The sequence below is a fragment of the Coregonus lavaretus genome (genome assembly GCF_964263955.1).
Source record: "Coregonus lavaretus genome assembly, chromosome: 21".
NCBI classification, from domain to species: domain Eukaryota; kingdom Metazoa; phylum Chordata; class Actinopteri; order Salmoniformes; family Salmonidae; genus Coregonus; species Coregonus lavaretus.
The window spans coordinates 3,621,224-3,642,677 of NC_140008.1; the positions used below are offsets into that span (position 1 = coordinate 3,621,224).

At 43.4% G+C, this 21,454-nt stretch overlaps 1 protein-coding gene across 1 annotated transcript; it reads right to left on the reverse strand.

Annotated features, from left to right (window-relative positions):
• Window positions 1–681: 681 nt before the first annotated feature.
• Window positions 682–19,345, reverse strand: LOC311148552 (patatin-like phospholipase domain-containing protein 2). Its single transcript, XM_084185539.1, has 9 exons — window positions 18,722–19,345; window positions 18,196–18,428; window positions 16,695–16,760; window positions 13,141–13,350; window positions 12,942–13,002; window positions 12,532–12,750; window positions 10,451–10,583; window positions 3,259–3,381; window positions 682–3,044 (listed from the first exon to the last, which is right to left on the reverse strand). The coding sequence occupies exons 1-9, from the start codon at window positions 18,906–18,908 to the stop codon at window positions 2,672–2,674; spliced, it is 1,605 nt and encodes a 534-aa protein (XP_084041665.1). The 5' UTR covers window positions 18,909–19,345; the 3' UTR covers window positions 682–2,671.
• Window positions 19,346–21,454: the final 2,109 nt, after the last annotated feature.

The window sequence follows — 21,454 nt, forward strand, 5'->3', positions numbered from 1 at the left end:
TTATTAAGACAGAATCAAGTGTCCATGTAATGTAATGTACACTGCAATACTGTAATAACAAGGTACAGTGGGGGAAAAAAAGTATTTAGTCAGCCACCAATTGTGCAAGTTCTCCCACTTAAAAAGATGAGAGAGGCCTGTAATTTTCATCATAGGTACACGTCAACTATGACAGACAAAATGAGAAAGAAAAATCCAGAAAATCACATTGTAGGATTTTTAATGAATTTATTTGCAAATTATGGTGGAAAATAAGTATTTGGTCAATAACAAAAGTTTCTCAATACTTAACAAGTTCAAACAGGTGCCATTAATACAGGTAACGAGTGGAGGACAGAGGAGCCTCTTAAAGAAGAAGTTACAGGTCTGTGAGAGCCAGAAATCTTGCTTGTTTGTAGGTGACCAAATACTTATTTTCCACCATAATTTGCAAATAAATTCATTAAAAATCCTACAATGTGATTTTCTGGAGAATTTTTTTTCTCATTTTGTCTGTCATAGTTGACGTGTACCTATGATGAAAATTACAGGCCTCTCTCATCTTTTCAAGTGGGAGAACTTGCACAATTGGTGGCTGACTAAATACTTTTTTCCCCCACTGTATTGTAATTTTACTCATATAAATATTGGCAAAACAAAACAAGTTGACCTATAAAAAGAAAAAGACAGAAACAGTAACAATTGGTTCAGAATGAATAGTACATTGGTTGGCACGTGCATTAAGTCCCTCATTGTCAGAATGAATAGTACATTGGTTGGCACGTGCATTAAGTCCCTCATTGTCAGAATGAATAGTACATTGGTTGGCACGTGCATTAAGTCCCTCATTGTCAGAATGAATAGTACATTGGTTGGCACGTGCATTAAGTCCCTCATTGTCAGAATGAATAGTACATTGGTTGGCACGTGCATTAAGTCCCTCATTGTCAGAATGAATAGTACATTGGTTGGCACGTGCATTAAGTCCCTCATTGTCAGAATGAATAGTACATTGGTTGGCACGTGCATTAAGTCCCTCATTGTCAGAATGAATAGTACATTGGTTGGCACGTGCATTAAGTCCCTCATTGTCAGAATGAATAGTACATTGGTTGGCACGTGCATTAAGTCCCTCATTGTCAGAATGAATAGTCCACCAGAACACAAACACTCTAAAAACAGTCCACCAGTCAACACAAATATTATACAGTTGGCTGTAAATAAGTGGTGATAAAATGAAACAAAATGGGAGATCCAATTTCCTCACTGATGAGCACTACCCTTTATGGCCCTGTCACAGTGTATTGATTATAGCCTAACGTTATATTACATAAAACATAAAACAATATAAAATACTGTTTGTTGGGCACTGTGTAATGATGAGCTGACGGGGCTTGTTATCAGAGCCAGAGGAGGGGTAACAACTCAACAGAAAGAAGTAGACGTCATTCTAAGGTGCTGTCTGAACAGACGACATTATGCAGATCGGTGCAAGGTTCTTGAAGGTCCCTGGCCCTGTAGGTGCCTAGGCTAGGTATCAACTGTCTGTGATCCTAATAGAAAAGTGGGTTTGACTCAGTGTACTGAACGTGGGGTTGACTCAGTGTACTGAACGTGGGTTTGGCTCAGTGTACTGAACGTGGGGTTTGACTCAGTGTACTGAACGTGGGGTTGACTCAGTGTACTGAACGTGGGTTTGGCTCAGTGTACTGAACGTGGGGTTTGGCTCAGTGTACTGAACGTGGGTTTGGCTCAGTGTACTGAACGTGGGGTTTGACTCAGTGTACTGAACGTGGGTTTGACTCAGTGTACTGAACGTGGGTTTGGCTCAGTGTACTGAACGTGGGTTTGGCTCAGTGTACTGAACGTGGGTTTGGCTCAGTGTACTGAACGTGGGTTTGACTCAGTGTACTGAATGTGGGTTTGACTCAGTGTACTGAACGTGGGTTTGACTCAGTGTACTGAACGTGGGTTTGACTCAGTGTACTGACCGTGGGTTTGGCTCAGTGTACTGAACGTGGGTTTGGCTCAGTGTACTGAATGTGGGTTTGACTCAGTGTACTGAACGTGGGTTTGGCTCAGTGTACTGAACGTGGGTTTGGCTCAGTGTACTGAACGTGGGTTTGACTCAGTGTACTGAACGTGGGTTTGGCTCAGTGTACTGAACGTGGGTTTGGCTCAGTGTACTGAACGTGGGTTTGGCTCAGTGTACTGAATGTGGGTTTGACTCAGTGTACTGAACGTGGGTTTGGCTCAGTGTACTGAATGTGGGTTTGGCTCAGTGTACTGAACGTGGGTTTGGCTCAGTGTACTGAATGTGGGTTTGACTCAGTGTACTGAACGTGGGTTTGACTCAGTGTACTGAATGTGGGTTTGACTCAGTGTACTGAACGTGGGGTTGGATAAAAGCGTCTGCTCAGTGGCATTGTTCTGAAGGATCATGCCATTTCACCAACTCCCTAATTTACCCTCTGGACACGCCCTAATTTACCCTCTGGACACGCCCTAATTTACCCTCTGGACACGCCCTAATTTACCCTTTGGATACGCCCTAATTTACCCTCTGGACACTCCCTAATTTACCCTCTGGACACTCCCTAATTTACCCTTTGGACACGCCCTAATTTACCCTCTGGACACTCCCTAATTTACAGTCCACCCTAGTCCTTTTCATACAGGATACATTATAATATTAGAGTGAGGCTGGAGTAGAGTTGTGGTTTTCATTGAGCCTCCTCATCATCAGCCCCATCCCCTCTACCTCCTCTGGGTCTATGGTGGAGGCCATAGGGGCCAGGGCTGGTCCTGGTCCTTCTTCCCCAGCTCCGGTTGACCCTCCTGGGCCTGGGGTCCCTCCTGTGGTCCCCTCGGTGTAGAAGGAGCCCCGGAGGTCCAGGTTGACACAGAAGGAGCCCGGCAGCAGCTGCCTCTGGTATTGGTCCAGACGGCTGATAATATCCAGGACAGAGGAGCTGCCTCCACTAACCCAGCCAGGGAGCAGGCCGGCAGGGATGAGCTGGGCAGGCAGGGACTTGCAGTGACGTAGTTCCAACTGGTAGTAACATCTAAAGAGAGAGACTCATTAGATCATGAGACGTAAGGACTTCAGGTGAGAATGTGGGAGAACCACCGGTAGAGAGAGAGAGAGAGAGACATTCATCTCAGACGATGCTGAATTAAGAGTTTTCTCTGTTGTTTGTGTGCAAAATCGATAAAAAATGTATGAGAATGCCTCATGCCTGCCTGTCTGTCTGTCTGTCTGTCTGTATAATAACTTACTTTGCAGAGACGTGGTTGGAGACAGTCTTGGTGGCCCGGATCACAGCACACTGCAGCATCTTAACGACCTGCTCTCTGATCCATCCCACATCCTCCTGAACATCAGGCAGCCACTCTAACAATCTGAGAGAAGAGACAGGGCATTAGTAATATATAATATATATTACAAAAATAAAGTGAATTGGATGGAAAATGGTGAAAAATGCACAAAATTTTTCTTGAATCTTCAACATAGAAATGTTACCAAACATAACTTACACAAACTCGTTACAAATGATGGAGTCATCCACGATTCACCCAAATTATATTTTGAAAGAGGAAGCTAAATATTTTAAGCATATGTTTTCTTTTCAGTCTCCTCCATTTCCACTCAATGATGTTAACTGTAAGGATTTCTTTCCTAATAATAATAATAATAATAATAAAAATAATGTAAAATTAACAAATGTACAGAAAGACCCGTGTGAAAGCCAACTTACAGAAGAGGAACTTTTTGAGGCAATTCAATATTTTCAGTCTGTAAAAACCCCAGGGCTAGATGGTATACCAGAGAGGTATATCAGACCTTTTTTGGTGTACTCACAAAGATCCATTATTAGCGTGTTTTAATTACTCCTATAAAAATGGTAGACTTTTAGGTACTCAACAAGAAGGTCTGATTTCATTACTACTAAAACAGGACCCAGGTGGTAAGTATAAAGATCCAGTCCCATAAAAAAAAAAACTGGAGGCCTCTTACACTTCAATGTTGTGATGCGAAAATCCTGGCGAAATATATAGCACTCAGAATTAAAAAGGTTTTACCAGGTATTGTTCATCCTAATCAGACAGGTTTTTTTTTTACATGGACGATACATTGGAGATAATATACGACAATTACTTGAAACAATTTAACATTATGAAACATCAAAGATACCAGGCTTGGTCTTCATAGCAGACTTTGAAAAGGCGTTTGATAAAGTACGACTAGAATATATATATAAATGCCTGGATTACTTTAATTCGGTGAATCTCTTATACAATGGGTTAAATTTATGTCCAGCAACCCCAGGTGTAAAATGGTTACTTCTCAGAAAGTATTGAGCTTTTAAGAGGAGTAAAACAAGGCTGTCCGTTGTCTCCCTATCTATTTATTATGGCCATTGAAATGCTAGCTATTAAAATTAGATCCAACAAGAACATCAAGGGGTTAGAAATCCAGGGGATGAAAACAAAAGTGTCAATGTATGCCGATGACTCAAGTTTTTTTTAAAGTCCGCAATCTGGATCCCTGAACGGTCTCACTGAAGATCTGGATCACTTTTCTAGCCTCTCCGGACTAAAACCTAATTATGACAAGTGTACCATATTAACGTATTGGGATGGTTAAAATACACAGTGTTTACACTACCTTGTAGTTTACCAATAAAATGGACGGATGGTGAAGTAGACATACTTGGTATTCACATGTCAAAAAAATATAAATGAACTTAACACAATCAATTTCAATAGAAAGTTTGCAAAAAAAGATAACATTCTGCAACCATGGAGAGGTAAATACTTTGGCCCATCACAGTTTACATACTTACTAATGGCACTGCCTACTCCAGACGACTTGTTTATTAAATCATATGAGAAAATAATATTTCATTTTATTTGGAATGCTTAGCCCAACAAAACTAAACGTGCCTATTTATATAATGAATATGAGTTGGGGGGGCTAAAATTATTAAATATTAAAGCTTTAAACCTCTCAATAAAAGCTTCACTCATACATAAATTATACTTAAACCCAAAATGGTTCTCCAGTAGATTATTAAGAAAGACTCATCCTTTGTTCAAAAATGGCCCTTTTCCCTTTATACAGATTACAACTTCTAATTTCCAACTAATTGAAAGTGAAATGTTGTTTAAAGTATCACCCTTTCTTAAACAAGCCATACAAAGCTGGTTACAATTTCAATTTTATCCTCCAGAAAAGATAGAACAAATATTACAACAAATGTTATGGTTAAACTCAAATATACAGTGGCTTGCGAAAGTATTCACCCCCCCTGGCATTTTTCCTATTTTGTTGCCTTACAACCTGGAATTAAAATGGATTTTTTGGCGGTTTGTATCATTTGATTTATACAACTTTGAAGATGCAAAATATGTTTTATTGTGAAACAAACAAGAAATAAGACAAAAAAACAGAAAACTTGAGCATGCATAACTATTCACCCCCCCCCCCCCCCAAAGTCAATACTTTGTAGAGCCACCAATTACAGCTGCATGTCTCTTGGGGTATGTCTCTACAAGCTTGGCACATCTAGCCACTGAGATTTTTGCGCATTCTTCAAGGCAAAACTGCTCCGTCCAAGTCTCAAATCTCTGGAAGACTGAAACAGGTTTCCCTCAAGAATTTCCCCGTATTTAGCTCCATTCATCATTCCTTCAATTCTGACCAGTTTCCCAGTCCCTGCCGATGAAAAACATCCCCACAGCACGATGCTGCCACCACCATGCTTCACTGTGGGTATGGTGTTCTCGGGGTGATGAGAGGTGTTGGGTTTGCGCCAGACATAGCGTTTTCCTTGATGGCCAAAAAGCTCAATTTGAGTCTCATCTGACCAGAGTACCTTCTTCCATATGTTTGGGGAATCTTCCACATGCCTTTTGGCACGGCCCTCTCTTGGCAGGTTTGTTGTTGTGCCATATTCTTTCCATCATTCCATGGATTTAATGGTGCTCCGTGGGATGTTCGAAGTTTCTGATAGTTTTTTTTATAACCCAATCCTGATCTGTACTTCTCCACAACTTTGTCCCTGACCTGTTTGGAGAGCTCCTTGGTCTTCATGGTGCCGCTTGCTTGGTGGTGCCCCTTGCTTAGTGGTGTTGCAGACTCTGGGGCCTTTCAGAACAGGTGTATATATACTGTGATCATGTGACAGATCATGTGACACATAGATTGCACACAGGCTGACTTTATTTAACTAATTATGTGACTTCTGAAGGTAATTGGTTGCACCAGAACTTATTTAGGGGCTTCATAGCAAAGTGGGTGAATACATATGCACGCACCACTTTTCCGTTATTTATTTTTTTGAATCTTTTGAAACAAGTTATTTTTTTCATTTCACTTCACCAATTTGGACTATGTTGTGTGTGTCCATTACATGACATCCAAATAAAAATCAATTAAAATTACAGGTTGTAATGGAACAAAATAGGAAAAATGCCAAGGGGGATGAATACTTTTGCAAGGCACTGTACTGATTAATAAAAAAACATTCTTTATGGAAATTTTTTTTAAAATTGGTATTATATTTATTCATGATATTATGAATAGAAACGGTGGAGTTATGTCACATATGCAGCTATTGAAAATATATGGGAATGTCTGCTCAATCCAAACCTACAACCAACTGATTGCAGCATTACCACAAAAAATGGAGGAGGCAATTGGAAAAGGGAGAAGGTAGGGAACTTGTTTGCCTGCCATATATTAAAGATACAAATTGGCTGAAAGGAATTAGCATAAATAGAAAAAATACCAGTTTCATTTGAGGACAGAAAATCGGACAGCTGCCCCATACAGGTTGCAAAATAAATGGGAAAAGATTTTCGACGTACCGATTCCACGGCACATGGTTTATGGACTGGTACAAAAAACAACACTTGATTCAACACTTCGAGTTTTTCTATTTAAATTATTATATACAATTCTTGCCACCAACAGAATGCTATATATATATGGGGCATACAACAATCTCAGCTCTGTAGATTTTGCTGTGAAGAGACAGAATCACTAGATCATTTATTCTGGTATTGCCCCTATGTAGCTTGCTTCTGGTCACAGGTCCAGGAATGGTTAAAAAATCACAACATTCACTTAAAAATTTACCTTACAAATAGCAGTGTTGGGGCGATTTGGAAAGCCATAGTCAGTCAATAAATGATATAATAATACTTGTAGGAAGGTTTTCATCTTTAGCAAACAATCTGTGGATACTATACGATTAGAAAGGTTAAAAATGTATGTAAAACACCACAGCACAATTGAAAAATATATGGCACATGGAAACCAAACGAGGGTGGTCTATGGTGATTGGTGGGATGGGCTGAGACTGGCTGGGGGGTGGGATTAAATAACTTTTGTTTGGTAATGTATTATTGTTATGTGACTGCTTTATATAAAAGTACCATGTATGTATATATATATATACAGTGAGGGAAACAAGTATTTGATCCCCTGCTGATTTTGTACGTTTGCCCACTGACAAAGAAATGATCAGTCTATAATTTTAATGGTAGGTTTATTTGAACAGTGAGAGACAGAATAACAACAACAAAAATCCAGAAAAACGCATGTCAAAAATGTTATAAATTGATTTGCATTTTAATGAGGGAAATAAGTATTTGACCCCCTCTCAATCAGAAAGATTTCTGTCTCCCAGGTGTCTTTTATACAGGTAACGAGCTGAGATTAGGAGCACACTCTTAAAGGGAGTGTTCCTAATCTCAGTTTGTTACCTGTATAAAAGACACCTGTCCACAGAAGCAATCAATCAATCAGAATCCAAACTCTCCACCATGGCCAAGACCAAAGAGCTCTCCAAGGATGTCAGGGACAAGATTGTAGACCTACACAAGGCTGGAATGGGCTACAAGACCATCGCCAAGCAGCTTGGTGAGAAGGTGACAACAGTTGGTGCGATTATTCGCAAATGGAAGAAACACAAAATAACTGTCAATCTCCCTCGGCCTGGGGCTCCATGCAAGATCTCACCTCGTGGAGTTGCAATGATCATGAGAACGGTGAGGAATCAGCCCAGAACTACACGGGAGGATCTTGTCAATGATCTCAAGGCAGCTGGGACCATAGTCACCAAGAAAACAATTGGTAACACACTACGCCGTGAAGGAATAAAATCCTGCAGCGCACGCAAGGTCCCCCTGCTCAAGAAAGCACATATACAGGCCTGTCTGAAGTTTGCCAATGAACATCTGAATGATTCAGAGGAGAACTGGGTGAAAGTGTTGTGGTCAGATGAGACCAAAATCGAGCTCTTTGCCATCAACTCAACTCGCCATGTTTGGAGGAGGAGGAATGCTGCCTATGACCCCAAGAACACCATCCTCACCGTCAAACATGGAGGTGGAAACATTATGCTTTGGGGGTGTTTTTCTGCTAAGGTGACAGGACAACTTCACCGCATCAAAGGGACGATGGACGGGGCCATGTACCGTCAAATCTTGGGTGAGAACCTCCTTCCCTCAACCAGGGCATTGAAAATGGGTCATAGATGGGTATTCCAGCATGACAATGCCCCAAAACACACGGCCAAGGCAACAAAGGAGTGGCTCAAGAAGAAGCATATTAAGTTCCTGGAGTGGCCTAGCCAGTCTCCAGACCTTAATCCCATAGAAAATCTGTGGAGGGAGCTGAAGGTTCGAGTTGCCAAACACCAGCCTCGAAACCTTAATGACTTGGAGAAGATCTGCAAAGAGGAGTGGGACAAAATCCCTCCTGAGATGTGTGCAAACCTGGTGGCCAACTACAAGAAACGTCTGACCTCTGTGATTGCCAACAAGGGGTTTTGCCACCAAGTACTAAGTCATATTTTGCAGAGGGGTCAAATACTTATTTCCCTCATTAAAATGCAAATCAATTTATAACATTTTTGACATGCATTTTTCAGGATTTCTTTGTTGTTATTCTGTCTCTCACTGTTCAAATAAACCTACCATTAAAATTATAAACTGATAATTTCTTTGTCAGTGGGCAAACGTACAAAATCAGCAGGGGATCAAATATTTTTTGCCCTCACTGTATATATATATATGATAAATATATGATCATACAGTCAAACTGGCATTAGTCATGACAGTCAACAACACAGCACGACCAACACAGCACGACCAACACAGCACGACCAACACAGCACGACCAACACAGCACGACCAACGCAGCACGACCAACACAGCACGACCAACACAGCACGACCAACACAGCACGACCAACACAGCACGACCAACACAGCACGACCAACACAGCATGCAATGGAAAACAACATGAGTGATTGTTATGTACTAAGTTCAGGTAGGCTCTCCTTGTTTTTTATCATTTAGTGAACCGGACCCAGACATTCACTATGACAGACAGCCAGACCACACCCTCTGTATCTTTCTGCATTGACGGTAAAGGTGAAAGTCCGGTAGTTTCTAAACTGAGATAAAGAAAGTGATACAAGGTACAGAAATATAACAGGAGCGTAGCCAACCCAGAGCAGGAGTTAGCAGTTCCCTGTGGCTACAGAGCCACTGGCTATGTCCCTGACATTATTTCAGTCCTCTAAGTGTTTGTGGTCCAGAGCCACTGGCTATGTCCCTGACATTATTTCAGTCCACTAAGTGTTTGTGGTCCTGCGTGCGAAACGCCAGCAACACAGTTTGATCTGAGTGACTTTAGTACACTTACCTAACAGCCATAGACAGACTCCAGAGGGAGAGTGTAGGGTGTAGGGTCTAGTCTTACCTAACAGTCATAGACAGACTCCAGAGGGAGAGTGTAGGGTGTAGGGTCTAGTCTTACCTAACAGTCATAGACAGACTCCAGAGGGAGGGTGTAGGGTCTAGTCTTACCTAACAGTCATAGACAGACTCCAGAGGGAGGGTGTAGGGTCTAGTCTTACCTAACAGTCATAGACAGACTCCAGAGGGAGGGTGTAGGGTCTAGTCTTACCTAACGGTCATAGACAGACTCCAGAGGGAGGGTGTAGGGTCTAGTCTTACCTAACAGTCATAGACAGACTCCAGGGGGAGGGTCTAGGGTGTAGGGTCTAGTCTTACCTAACAGTCATAGACAGAGCAGACTCCAGGGGGAGGGTGTAGGGTCTAGTCTTACCTAACAGTCATAGACAGAGCAGACTCCAGGGGGAGGGTGTAGGGTGTAGGGTCTAGTCTTACCTAACAGTCATAGACAGAGCAGACTCCAGAGGGAGGGTCTAGGGTGTAGGGTCTAGTCTTACCTAACAGTCATGGACAGACTCCAGGGGGAGGGTGTAGGGTCTAGTCTTACCTAACAGTCATGGACAGACTCCAGGGGGAGGGTGTAGGGTCTAGTCTTACCTAACAGTCATGGACAGACTCCAGGGGGAGGGTGTAGGGTCTAGTCTTACCTAACAGTCATGGACAGACTCCAGGGGGAGGGTGTAGGGTCTAGTCTTACCTAACAGTCATGGACAGAGCAGACTCCAGGGGGAGGGTGTAGGGAAGCATCATAGCTGTCGCCATCCTGACTGGCAGCAGGTTGCTTAGCGACTGGCCCAGACTGTATCTCTCCTTGCAGGCTTCCACCAGAGCTACAGAGAGAGACAGAGAGAAGAGAGAACACTTAGAACACTCTAGAACCAGAGCTACAGAGAGAGACAGAGAGAAGAGAGAACACTTAGAACACTCTAGAACCAGAGCTACAGAGAGAGACAGAGAGAAGAGAGAACACTTAGAACACTCTAGAACCAGAGCTACAGAGAGAGACAGAGAGAAGAGAGAACACTTAGAACACTCTAGAACCAGAGCTACAGAGAGAGACAGAGAGAAGAGAGAACACTTAGAACACTCTAGAACCAGAGCTACAGAGAAACAGAGAGAAGAGAGAACACTTAGAACACTCTAGAACCAGAGCTACAGAGAGAGACAGAGAGAAGAGAGAACACTTAGAACACTCTAGAACCAGAGCTACAGAGAGAGACAGAGAGAAGAGAGAACACTTAGAACACTCTAGAACCAGAGCTACAGAGAGAGACAGAGAGAAGAGAGAACACTTAGAACACTCTAGAAACAGAGCTACAGAGAGAGACAGAGAGAAGAGAGAACACTTAGAACACTCTAGAACCAGATCTACAGAGAGAGACAGAGTGAAGGGAGAACACTTAGAACACTCCAAACTTTCCCTGAATACACAGTACTCTACAATACACCACCAGATCTACAGAGACAGAGAGAGAACAACTCACTCACTGAAAACATTACCACCTACAGAGGGAGACAGAGAGAGAACAACTCACTCACTGAAAACATTACCACCTACAGAGGGAGACAGAGAGAGACTTCCTAACCTCCTGCCAAATGTATGACCATATTAGAGACACATATTTCTCTCAGATTACAGCGATCCACAAAGAATTCGAAAACAAACCCAATTTTGATAAACTCCCTTATCTACTGGGTGAAAAACCACAGTGTGCCATCACAGCTGCAAGATTTGTGACCTGTTGCCACAAGAAAAGGGCAACCAGTGAAGAACAAACACCATTGTAAATACAACCCATATTTATGTTTATTTATTTTCCCATTTGTACTTTAACTATTTGCACATTGTTACAACACTGTATATATATATAATATGACATTTGAAATGTCTTTATTCTTTTGAAACTTCTGAGTGTAATGTTTACTGTTAATATGTATTGTTTATTTCACTTTTGTTTACTATCTACTTCACTTGCTTTGGCGATGTTAACATACGTTTCCCATGCCAATAAAGCCCTTAAATTGAAATTGAATTGAACTGAATTGAGAGAACAACTCACTCACTGAAAACATTACCACCTACAGAGGGAGACAGAGAGAGAACAACTCACTCACTGAAAACATTACTGACTGACTGGCTGGCTGACTGACTGACTGACTGACTGGCTGACTGGCTGGCTGACTGGGTGGCTGACTGGCTAGCTGACTGACTGGCTGACTGGCTGGCTGGCTGGCTGACTGGCTGACTGACTGGCTGGCTGGCTGGCTGACTGGCTGGCTGGCTGGCTGACTGGCTGGCTGGCTGGCTGGCTGGCTGGCTGGCTGGCTGACTGGCTGACTGGCTGGCTGGCTGGCTGGCTGGCTGACTGGCTGGCTGACTGGCTGGCTGGCTGGATGGCTGGCTGGCTGGCTGGCTGGCTGGCTGACTTACTCTCTCACATTGTAACATACTGTAAGCAAGAACAGCGCTACACAGTGGGTCCCCTGGCCTAAAGCTACAACTAAAGTAGAAACAAGTTGTTCAGGTTTTTCTCTAGACCAGTCTCTGGTTGGTTGGGGCTTTGTCAGTAGTCTGGGGCTTTTCTGAGACATGCTCTGGAGACTGGGCTTGAGAAAGGCCTTGTGCTGAAAAGGTGCCATCTCCCCTGATCATGTTCTATATCCATGACAACAATAAATCACTCATATTTAGCTGTGTTTGTCTTGGTTTTACACTGTCCTTGTTTGTTTTCAAAGGCGCTTAAATACAATGTATTATTTTGGTGCTGTCTATCCTACCTTTGTGTAGTCTGGGTGGCAGGTGCTCAAAGATGTGATCCTCGACGTTGGATTTGGACTCGGAGGGGGCTACCGCTGACCCTTTCTCTCCGGGTCGGAGCTCATTCTCCACATGATGCTCCCCGTGTTCTGCATCGTCATCATCCTCCATGACATCATCTTCCTCATCCTCAACGTCGGCTATCAGAGGTCTGTGGGGTCCTGTGTGATTCAACAGTCCTGAAACACACAGTCAAACACACACACATGACCAAGACAGCCAAACCATACACAGTCTATCTCTTTGGTTGGACATTTGTCAGTCATTTCAAGTACCTTTCTGACAATTCATTCCCACCTGTAGAACTACTCTATACCAAGCCTGATCTAATATAGAGTCATATAATAGAACTGCTAGAATGGTGTCTTACCGTTAATCTTTAGAAAGTGAAGAGCATCTTTGTACCCCTGTTTACACATGGCCTTCATAACCTGAAACAAACAAACACAGACAGACAGACACATTAGATATCTTCCCCGAGACACATTCAGAGTCCCATGTCCATCTGTCTGCCTGGTGGTTCTGTAGAGGTTGGTGAGTGTAAACTGGATGGAGGTGTTGGTGTGTACCTGTGGATCGGGCGGGAACAGAGCTCTGGACACTCTGTAGAGGTTGGTGAGTGTAAACTGGATGGAGGTGTTGGTGAAACGTAGTTCATGCATGTTGGTGGATCTATCTCTAGGACAGATGTCACTCTCTCCAGAGAATGGAGACACAGTGATGGTGTTCTTCAGCTCATACTGTGGCAGATTATCACTGATGCCACCGTCCACGTAACGCTGGGGGTAGGAGGGAGGGAGGGAGGGAGGGAGGGAGGGAGGGAGGGAGGGAGGGAGGGAGGGAGGGAGGGAGAGTTAGACAGAGAGATAACTAAATACCAACCATTTTGAGTCAGTTGCAATGTTGCTACATAGAGAGACAATATATTATAAGCTTTATAATAACACAATATAAAGACTTACGCAAGTTATCAAGCATTATCTTGGCATGCTTTAAGTAAATACCCTGTAGGGTAAAAGTGTGGAAACTGACGGGGGGCATGGGATGTGTTTTATGTCTGTTGATAGTTTTATAGTGACGTCAGGTCCAGTGTCCAGACATTCAGAGGACAGGAGAGGACAACCTTGAGAGAGGTAGCCTGGCGTGTCTCAATAATAGATCCTAGAAAAGCCCTGTACCAAACTGAGAGATGGCGCAGTTCTAGAAAAGCCCTGTACCAAACTGAGAGGTGGTCCAGTCCTAGAAAAGCCCTGTACCAAACTGAGAGATGGCGCATTCCTAGAAAAGCCCTGTACCAAACTGAGAGATGGCGCAGTCCTAGAAAAGCCCTGTACCAAACTGAGAGATGGCGCAGTCCTAGAAAAGCCCTGTACCAAACTGAGAGGTGGTCCAGTCCTAGAAAAGCCCTGTACCAAACTGAGAGGTGGTCCAGCCCTAGAAAAGCCCTGTACCAAACTGAGAGGTGGTCCAGTCCTAGAAAAGCCCTGTACCAAACTGAGAGGTGGTCCAGTCCTAGAAAAGCCCTGTACCAAACTGAGAGGTGGTCCAGTCCTAGACAAGCCCTGTACCAAACTGAGAGGTGGTCCAGCCCTAGAAAAGCCCTGTACCAAACTGAGAGATGGCGCAGTCCTAGAAAAGCCCTGTACCAAACTGAGAGATGGCGCAGTCCTAGAAAAGCCCTGTACCAAACTGAGAGGTGGTCCAGTCCTAGAAAAGCCCTGTACCAAACTGAGAGGTGGTCCAGCCCTAGATAAGCCCTGTACCAAACTGAGAGGTGGTCCAGTCCTAGAAAAGCCCTGTACCAAACTGAGAGATGGCGCAGTCCTAGAAAAGCCCTGTACCAAACTGAGAGGTGGACCAGTCCTAGAAAAGCCCTGTACCAAACTGAGAGGTGGTCCAGCCCTAGAAAAGCCCTGTACCAAACTGAGAGGTGGTCCAGTCCTAGAAAAGCCCTGTACCAAACTGAGAGGTGGTCCAGTCCTAGAAAAGCCCTGTACCAAACTGAGAGGTGGTGCAGTCCTAGACAAGCCCTGTACCAAACTGAGAGATGGTCCAGTCCTAGAAAAGCCCTGTACCAAACTGAGAGGTGGTCCAGTCCTAGAAAAGCCCTGTACCAAACTGAGAGGTGGTCCAGTCCAGCTCCACAAATACTATCTTCCCCTCATGACAGCTAATTCTGAACTAATATGAACTCCAATACATATGGGTACTTAACTTGTTATATAAACCTGTTATGTGCTATTTGTCTATAACAACATGTTTTGCACTGATTATAAAAGTATAAAAGTGTCTGCTAAATGACTAAAATGTCATGTAAAATGTAGGTGACTTTCTCACTTATCATTGTCAGAAAGCAAAAATCACGAATGTGGTACTGTGCCTCTATATTTCCCACATTGAACGTGAGACACGTGTGGTTGTGTGTCATTCAACAGAGTCTGAAAGGCTGGAAAGAAATTAAACAAATATTCCAGAGAAGGTGAAAGAGAGGGATCCACCCAGAGAGAGACGGAGGATAGAAGGTGAAAGAGAGGGATCCACCCAGAGAGAGGATAGAAGGTGAAAGAGAGGGATCCACCCAGAGAGAGACGGAGGATAGAAGGTGAAAGAGAGGGATCCACCCAGAGAGAGGATAGAAGGTGAAAGAGAGGGATCCACCCAGAGAGAGGATAGAAGGTGAAAGAGAGGGATCCACCCAGAGGGAGGATAGAAGGTGAAAGAGAGGGATCCACCCAGAGAGAGGATAGAAGGTGAAAGAGAGGGATCCACCCAGAGGGAGGATATAAGGTGAAAGAGAGGGATCCACCCAGAGAGAGACTGAGGAAAGAAGGTGAAAGAGAGGGATCCACCCAGAGAGAGACGGAGGATAGAAGGTGAAAGAGAGGGATCCACCCAGAGAGAGGATAGAAGGTGAAAGAGAGGGATCCACCCAGAGAGAGACTGAGGAAAGAAGGTGAAAGAGAGGGATCCACCCAGAGAGAGGATAAAAGGTGAAAGAGAGGGATCCACCCAGAGAGAGGATAGAAGGTGAAAGAGAGGGATCCACCCAGAGAGAGGATAGAAGGTGAAAGAGAGGGATCCACCCAGAGAGAGGATAGAAGGTGAAAGAGAGGGATCCACCCAGAGAGAGACTGAGGAAAGAAGGTGAAAGAGAGGGATCCACCCAGAGAGAGGATAAAAGGTGAAAGAGAGGGATCCACCCAGAGAGAGGATAGAAGGTGAAAGAGAGGGATCTACCCAGAGAGAGGATAGAAGGTGAAAGAGAGGGATCCACCCAGAAGGAGGATAGAAGGTGAAAGAGAGGGATCCACCCAGGGAGAGACGGAGGATAGAAGGTGAAAGAGAGGGATCCACCCAGAGAGAGGATAGAAGGTGAAAGAGAGGGATCCACCCAGAAGGAGGATAGAAGGTGAAAGAGAGGGATCCACCCAGAGAGAGAAGGAGGATAGAAGGTGAAAGAGAGGGATCCACCCAGGGAGAGACGGAGGATAGAAGGTGAAAGAGAGGGATCCACCCAGGGAGAGACGGCGGATAGAAGAGGAGAACACTGAGTGTCCCTGAGCCAAGAACAACGACAACAACAACAATACAAGGAAACTATAGCCAGGGAACAGGATTAAAGGTCAATATGCTGGGCGGACCAATAAGATTCGAGGTGAGGGGAGAGCCAACAATGACTTCTGAAAACAATATTGTTTGCTACTGACAACAGCTGTGCTTTCTCAAAGCTCATTTTTGCACCATACATGTGGTTTGTTTGGCAACAGAAAAGTGTCTGCACAGATGTAGGATCTTAATTTGATCCAGTTTGCTACAGCAGGAAAATAATCCTGCAGCAACAGGAAATGTGAATTATTATGTGGATTATAATTAACTGACATTTTTTGTAGGGGTTGATACATTTTTCATTTGGGCAAATCAAGTCTGACGTTTTAAAGTGGAAATTACTAACTTTAGAAGCCTTTTTAAACCTTGAATACACTACAAGTTTGCAAATTCTCAGCAACAAAAGAGTGATCAAATTAAGATCCATCTGTTTGTTTTGAAATTGTGGTAAGTATATCCTCTTTGAATGTTGGCTAATCACACACACGCTGAATGATTAGAAGCTAGTTGTACTCACCACACCCTGCAGCGTAGGGGGGATCAGTCCACAGTACACTGGGATATAGGCGCTACAGACACAGGCCTGGATCAGAACACAACACATTATGATCAGTCCACAGTACACTGGGATATAGGCGCTACAGACACAGGCCTGGATCAGAACACAACACATTATGATCAGTCCACAGTACACTGGGATATAGGCGCTACAGACACAGGCCTGGATCAGAACACAACACATTATTATGAGTCCACAGTACACAGGCCTGGATCAGAACACAACACATTATGATGAGTCCACAGTACACAGGCCTGGATCAGAACACAACACATTATGATGAGTCCACAGTACACAGGCCTGGATCAGAACACAACACATTATTATGAGTCCACAGTACACAGGCCTGGATCAGAACACAACACATTATGATGAGTCCACAGTACACAGGCCTGGATCAGAACACAACACATTATGATGAGTCCACAGTACACAGGCCTGGATCAGAACACAACACATTATGATGAGTCCACAGTACACAGGCCTGGATCAGAACACAACACATTATTATGAGTCCACAGTACACAGGCCTGGATCAGAACACAACACATTATTATGAGTCCACAGTACACAGGCCTGGATCAGAACACAACACATTATGATGAGTCCACAGTACACAGACACAGGCCTGGATTAGAACAGACAACACACATTATTATCGTTAGACAACATCGCAACAACACAAATTAGCGTGTGTGTGTGTGTGTGTGTGTATATAACCGAGTAACACACTCTCATTCTGACATGAACTCAACAGGTCTGGATCCCAGTACTGTGTGTGCCTCGGACTCTCACTAGTTATGGCAGTTGATGTTTATGAGTGTTAGTACAGTTATCCATCAGACAGGTCAGAATGAATGTTTGTTCAGGTCCTACGTCTGAGTTTATGGGATGTGCCCACCGGTATGTAACTAATAGCTATGTGTCTCAGTATTCATGCCTATCAGTTTCAGTTAATAAAATAGCCTACTTTGGCAGCAAGTCACTACTTGAGACACTCACCCGCTCTAGTCAATGAGTCAGAAGGAGTAGCCTATTTCTGCAAGTCAATGTCTGGGTTTATGGTTATGAGATGAGATCATTGATGTATGTGTCTCAGTATTCATTTGAGACAGGTTCTATATAATGATATCCTCATTTGTATATTGAAACGTTGTGTTTTTTGGGGGGCACTAATAAAGGACTAAGGAGCAGCTAGGCTACATCCCGAGGGTGGACCCCTCATTTCCTTATCTACGTCAGATACTTTGTCACAGGGTTGGGGTCAATTTCCATTTACATTTCAATTCCAGTCAATTCAGGATGTACGTTGAAATTCCAATTCCGATTCCCTTCAATTAGGCACATTTTGAATCAGAATTCTAATTTGGTTTACTTTCTGAATTGACTGGAATTTAAATGGAATTGACCTCAACCCTGCTTTGTCAGCAAGTCAGTGTTTGAGGTACGAGACCATCACCTGCACCAGCTCCTCCTTGCTGTTAAAGTGGGACACCAAGACGTTCTCTCCGTCAGTCACCCTGGTCAGTGATATGCCCAGCCTCCCAGTCGCGCGGTGGTGAGCATCGGGTGGCAGGGTTTTATACAGCATGTTACGCATGATCTTCACCAGGTTGAAGGAGGGGTGCATAGGCCCCAGGAAACGCTTCCGGGCATCCTTGGCCACATCAATGATGTTGGCACCTGCCTCGCCTGATGAGGAATCAAGAAGGGACAGAATAGTGTTAATGTCAGAGCTGGTCTATCGTTATAACGTGGTGGCATTATAACGGGCATTGCTATTGCTGGCAATTGGAAAAAAGACATAATGTGTACTCATTTCACAAGGATAATGTCAAGGAAAACAGGATGGGTAAGAGCATACAATTATCATACAGACAGTGCACAGGCAGGGCGAGGGACACAGCAAAGCCAGACTAGAAACTGACACACACACAGTGTCGAATTACTATGCGATAAGTGGAGGAAAGTTCAGCACTGCCTACCTAAACACGCTCCGCTGACCAGCGCAGAGGCGGTGAGCGCCCCAGCCGATGCCCCGTAGATGTGCCGGGCATTATGCACTAGAAACGGACACTGTTCCTGTAGACAGCTCGCTACACCGATATGATAGATCCCTAAGAAACCGCAACCTGCAAAGGAAATGTTCCATGTCGAATCTAGAGGAAACATAACTACTGAGGAAAATAATGCCTCTCAAACTCAAACAGAAAGCTCTGTAAAAGTTCACAGCTGTCGAGTTGGTTAACTACCTAACTAGCTGAAGTACTGGTAATACCACGGTCTTAAGCGTCCAAAATGTGTGGAAAAATATCAGCTATTGGTAACGGTCGTTCCCTTGCCGTCCATTATATTGCAATCCGATCTGTGTTCACATTGTTAACGTCAGCTAGCAAGTTCAACACTTGTCTGGCTGTCAACAAGTTGATTGTGTTCTAGTTCTTGAGGACATCTTCACCATTTCATATTCTTTAAAAGTTGTTTCTTAGTTTCTTCTATTTTGTAAGACAAGCTGCTTGTTGAAAACAGTAACTTAATTGTCCAAAAACAATAACTTTATCCAGACGAAACTGTTCAAAAGTCTGTCTTTGAAAGCTTTGTCCCGACCCTAATTGTCACTTTCTTTCCTCTGTCGCATTTGTACATTCCCGTGGATTTGACGTTTAATCCCAATGTCCAATCAGAACCGTTATCCCTGAAACAGCCGTCCTATCAGTGTCTGAGTTCTCTGTGACCTCCGCTTCACCCTCTGTCAGCTGCGACTCGAAATGTTTTTGGTTTTCGGAGAGGGGCTTGCCGGTGTCCACTTTAGTAACGCGTATCTGTCACATTTTGTTATTTGATTTATTTCAACAGGGAAATCCCATTGAGCCCAAGGCCTCTTTTACAAGGGAGCACATTTTGACAATATTATCTTGCTCTTGATTGTAATTGTTCAACAGATGACATAATACTTTTATTCTAACTTAAACAATATTCATTTACTCTCGAGTTATACTCACTTTATACACGGGAATCTAATTGCTCTGTAATAAACTGTCTGTAAATGACAAAACAAAGGCAACAACGACCTCTAGGGAAAATAGATACATTCCACATCAGAAGGAATGTGTTTACATCGTTTAAAGACACAATTGGCAATAATATTGTTGTTTATAGCCATTGGCCCACAAAAAAACTAGTCTGATTTGTGCATTGATGGGACTGTGTGTTTATCAAGAAAATAATCCACTCATTTTGGACTTGCTTTTGTTTACATTTGTTTAAATTATCTATGATCTTCCAAACAACAATTAATGTGATCACCCTGTTGCAGAATAACTTTCCTGCAATGCAGAACGTTTAAAACTTGTAGTGTATTTGAGGTTTAAAAAGTCTTCTGAAGTTTGTCATTTCCACTTAGAAATTTCAGACTTAGTTTTCACTTAGAAAAAAATGTATCAAGCCCTTCAAAAATGACCACATAATAATCCACATAATGATTCAGATTTCCTGTTATTGCAGGATTATTTTCCTGCTGTAGCAAACTGGCTCAAATTAAGATCCTACACCCGTATGGGTGCTGTGAAATATACTGTACATTTGCCTATACATTTTTCACTACAGTATACAGTGAGGGAAAAAAGTATTTGATCCCCTGCTGATTTTGTACGTTTGCCCACTGACAAATAAATTATCAGTCTATAATTTTAATGGTAGGTTTATTTGAACAGTGAGAGACAGAATAACAACAACAAAATTCAGAAAAACGCATGTCAAAAATGTTATAAATTGATTTGCATTTTAATGAGGGAAATAAGTATTTGACCCCCTCTCAATCAGAAAGATTTCTGGCTCCCAGGTGTCTTTTATACAGGTAACGAGCTGAGATTAGGAGCACACTCTTAAAGGGAGTGCTCCTAATCTCAGTTTGTTACCTGTATAAAAGACACCTGTCCACAGAAGCAATCAATCAATCAGATTCCAAACTTTCCACCATGGCGAAGACCAAAGAGCTCTCCAAGGATGTCAGGGACAAGATTGTAGACCTACACAAGGCTGGAATGGGCTACAAGACCAAGGTGACAACAGTTGGTGCGATTGCAATGATCATGAGAACGGTGAGGAATCAGCCCAGAACTACACGGGAGGATCTTGTCAATGATCTCAAGGCAGCTGGGACCACAGTCACCAAGAAAACAATTGGTAACACACTACGCCGTGAAGGACTGAAATCCTGCAGCGCCCGCAAGGTCCCCCTGCTCAAGAAAGCACATATACAGGGCCGTCTGAAGTTTGCCAATGAACATCTGAATGATTCAGAGGAGAACTGGGTGAAAGTGTTGTGGTCAAATGAGACCAAAATGGAGCTCTTTGGCATCAACTCAACTTGCTGTGTTTGGAGGAGGAGGAATGCTGCCTATGAGCCCAAGAACACCATCCCCACCGTCAAACATGGAGGTGGAAACATTATGCTTTGGGGGTGTTTTTCTGCTAAGGGGACAGGACAACTTCACCGCATCAAAGGGATGATGGACGGGGCCATGTACCGTCAAATCTTGGGTGAGAACCTCCTTCCCTCAGCCAGGGCATTGAAAATGGGTCGTGGATGGCTATTCCAGCATGACAATGACCCAAAACACACAGCCAAGGCAACAAAGGAGAGGCTCAAGAAGAAGCACATTAAGGTCCTGGAGTGGCCTAGCCAGTCTCCAGACCTTAATCCCATAGAAAATCTG

Coding starts and splice junctions, on each gene's coding strand:
- LOC311148552 (XM_084185539.1), bottom strand. CDS start 18,908: ATGTTTCCTCTAGATTCGACATGGAACATTTCCTTTGCAGGTTGCGGT. Junction 13,351..16,694: donor CCCCTACGCTGCAGGGTGTG/GTGAGTACAACT, acceptor TCCTACCCCCAG/CGTTACGTGGACGGTGGCAT. Junction 10,584..12,531: donor GCCACCCAGACTACACAAAG/GTAGGATAGACA, acceptor CTCTCTCTGTAG/CTCTGGTGGAAGCCTGCAAG.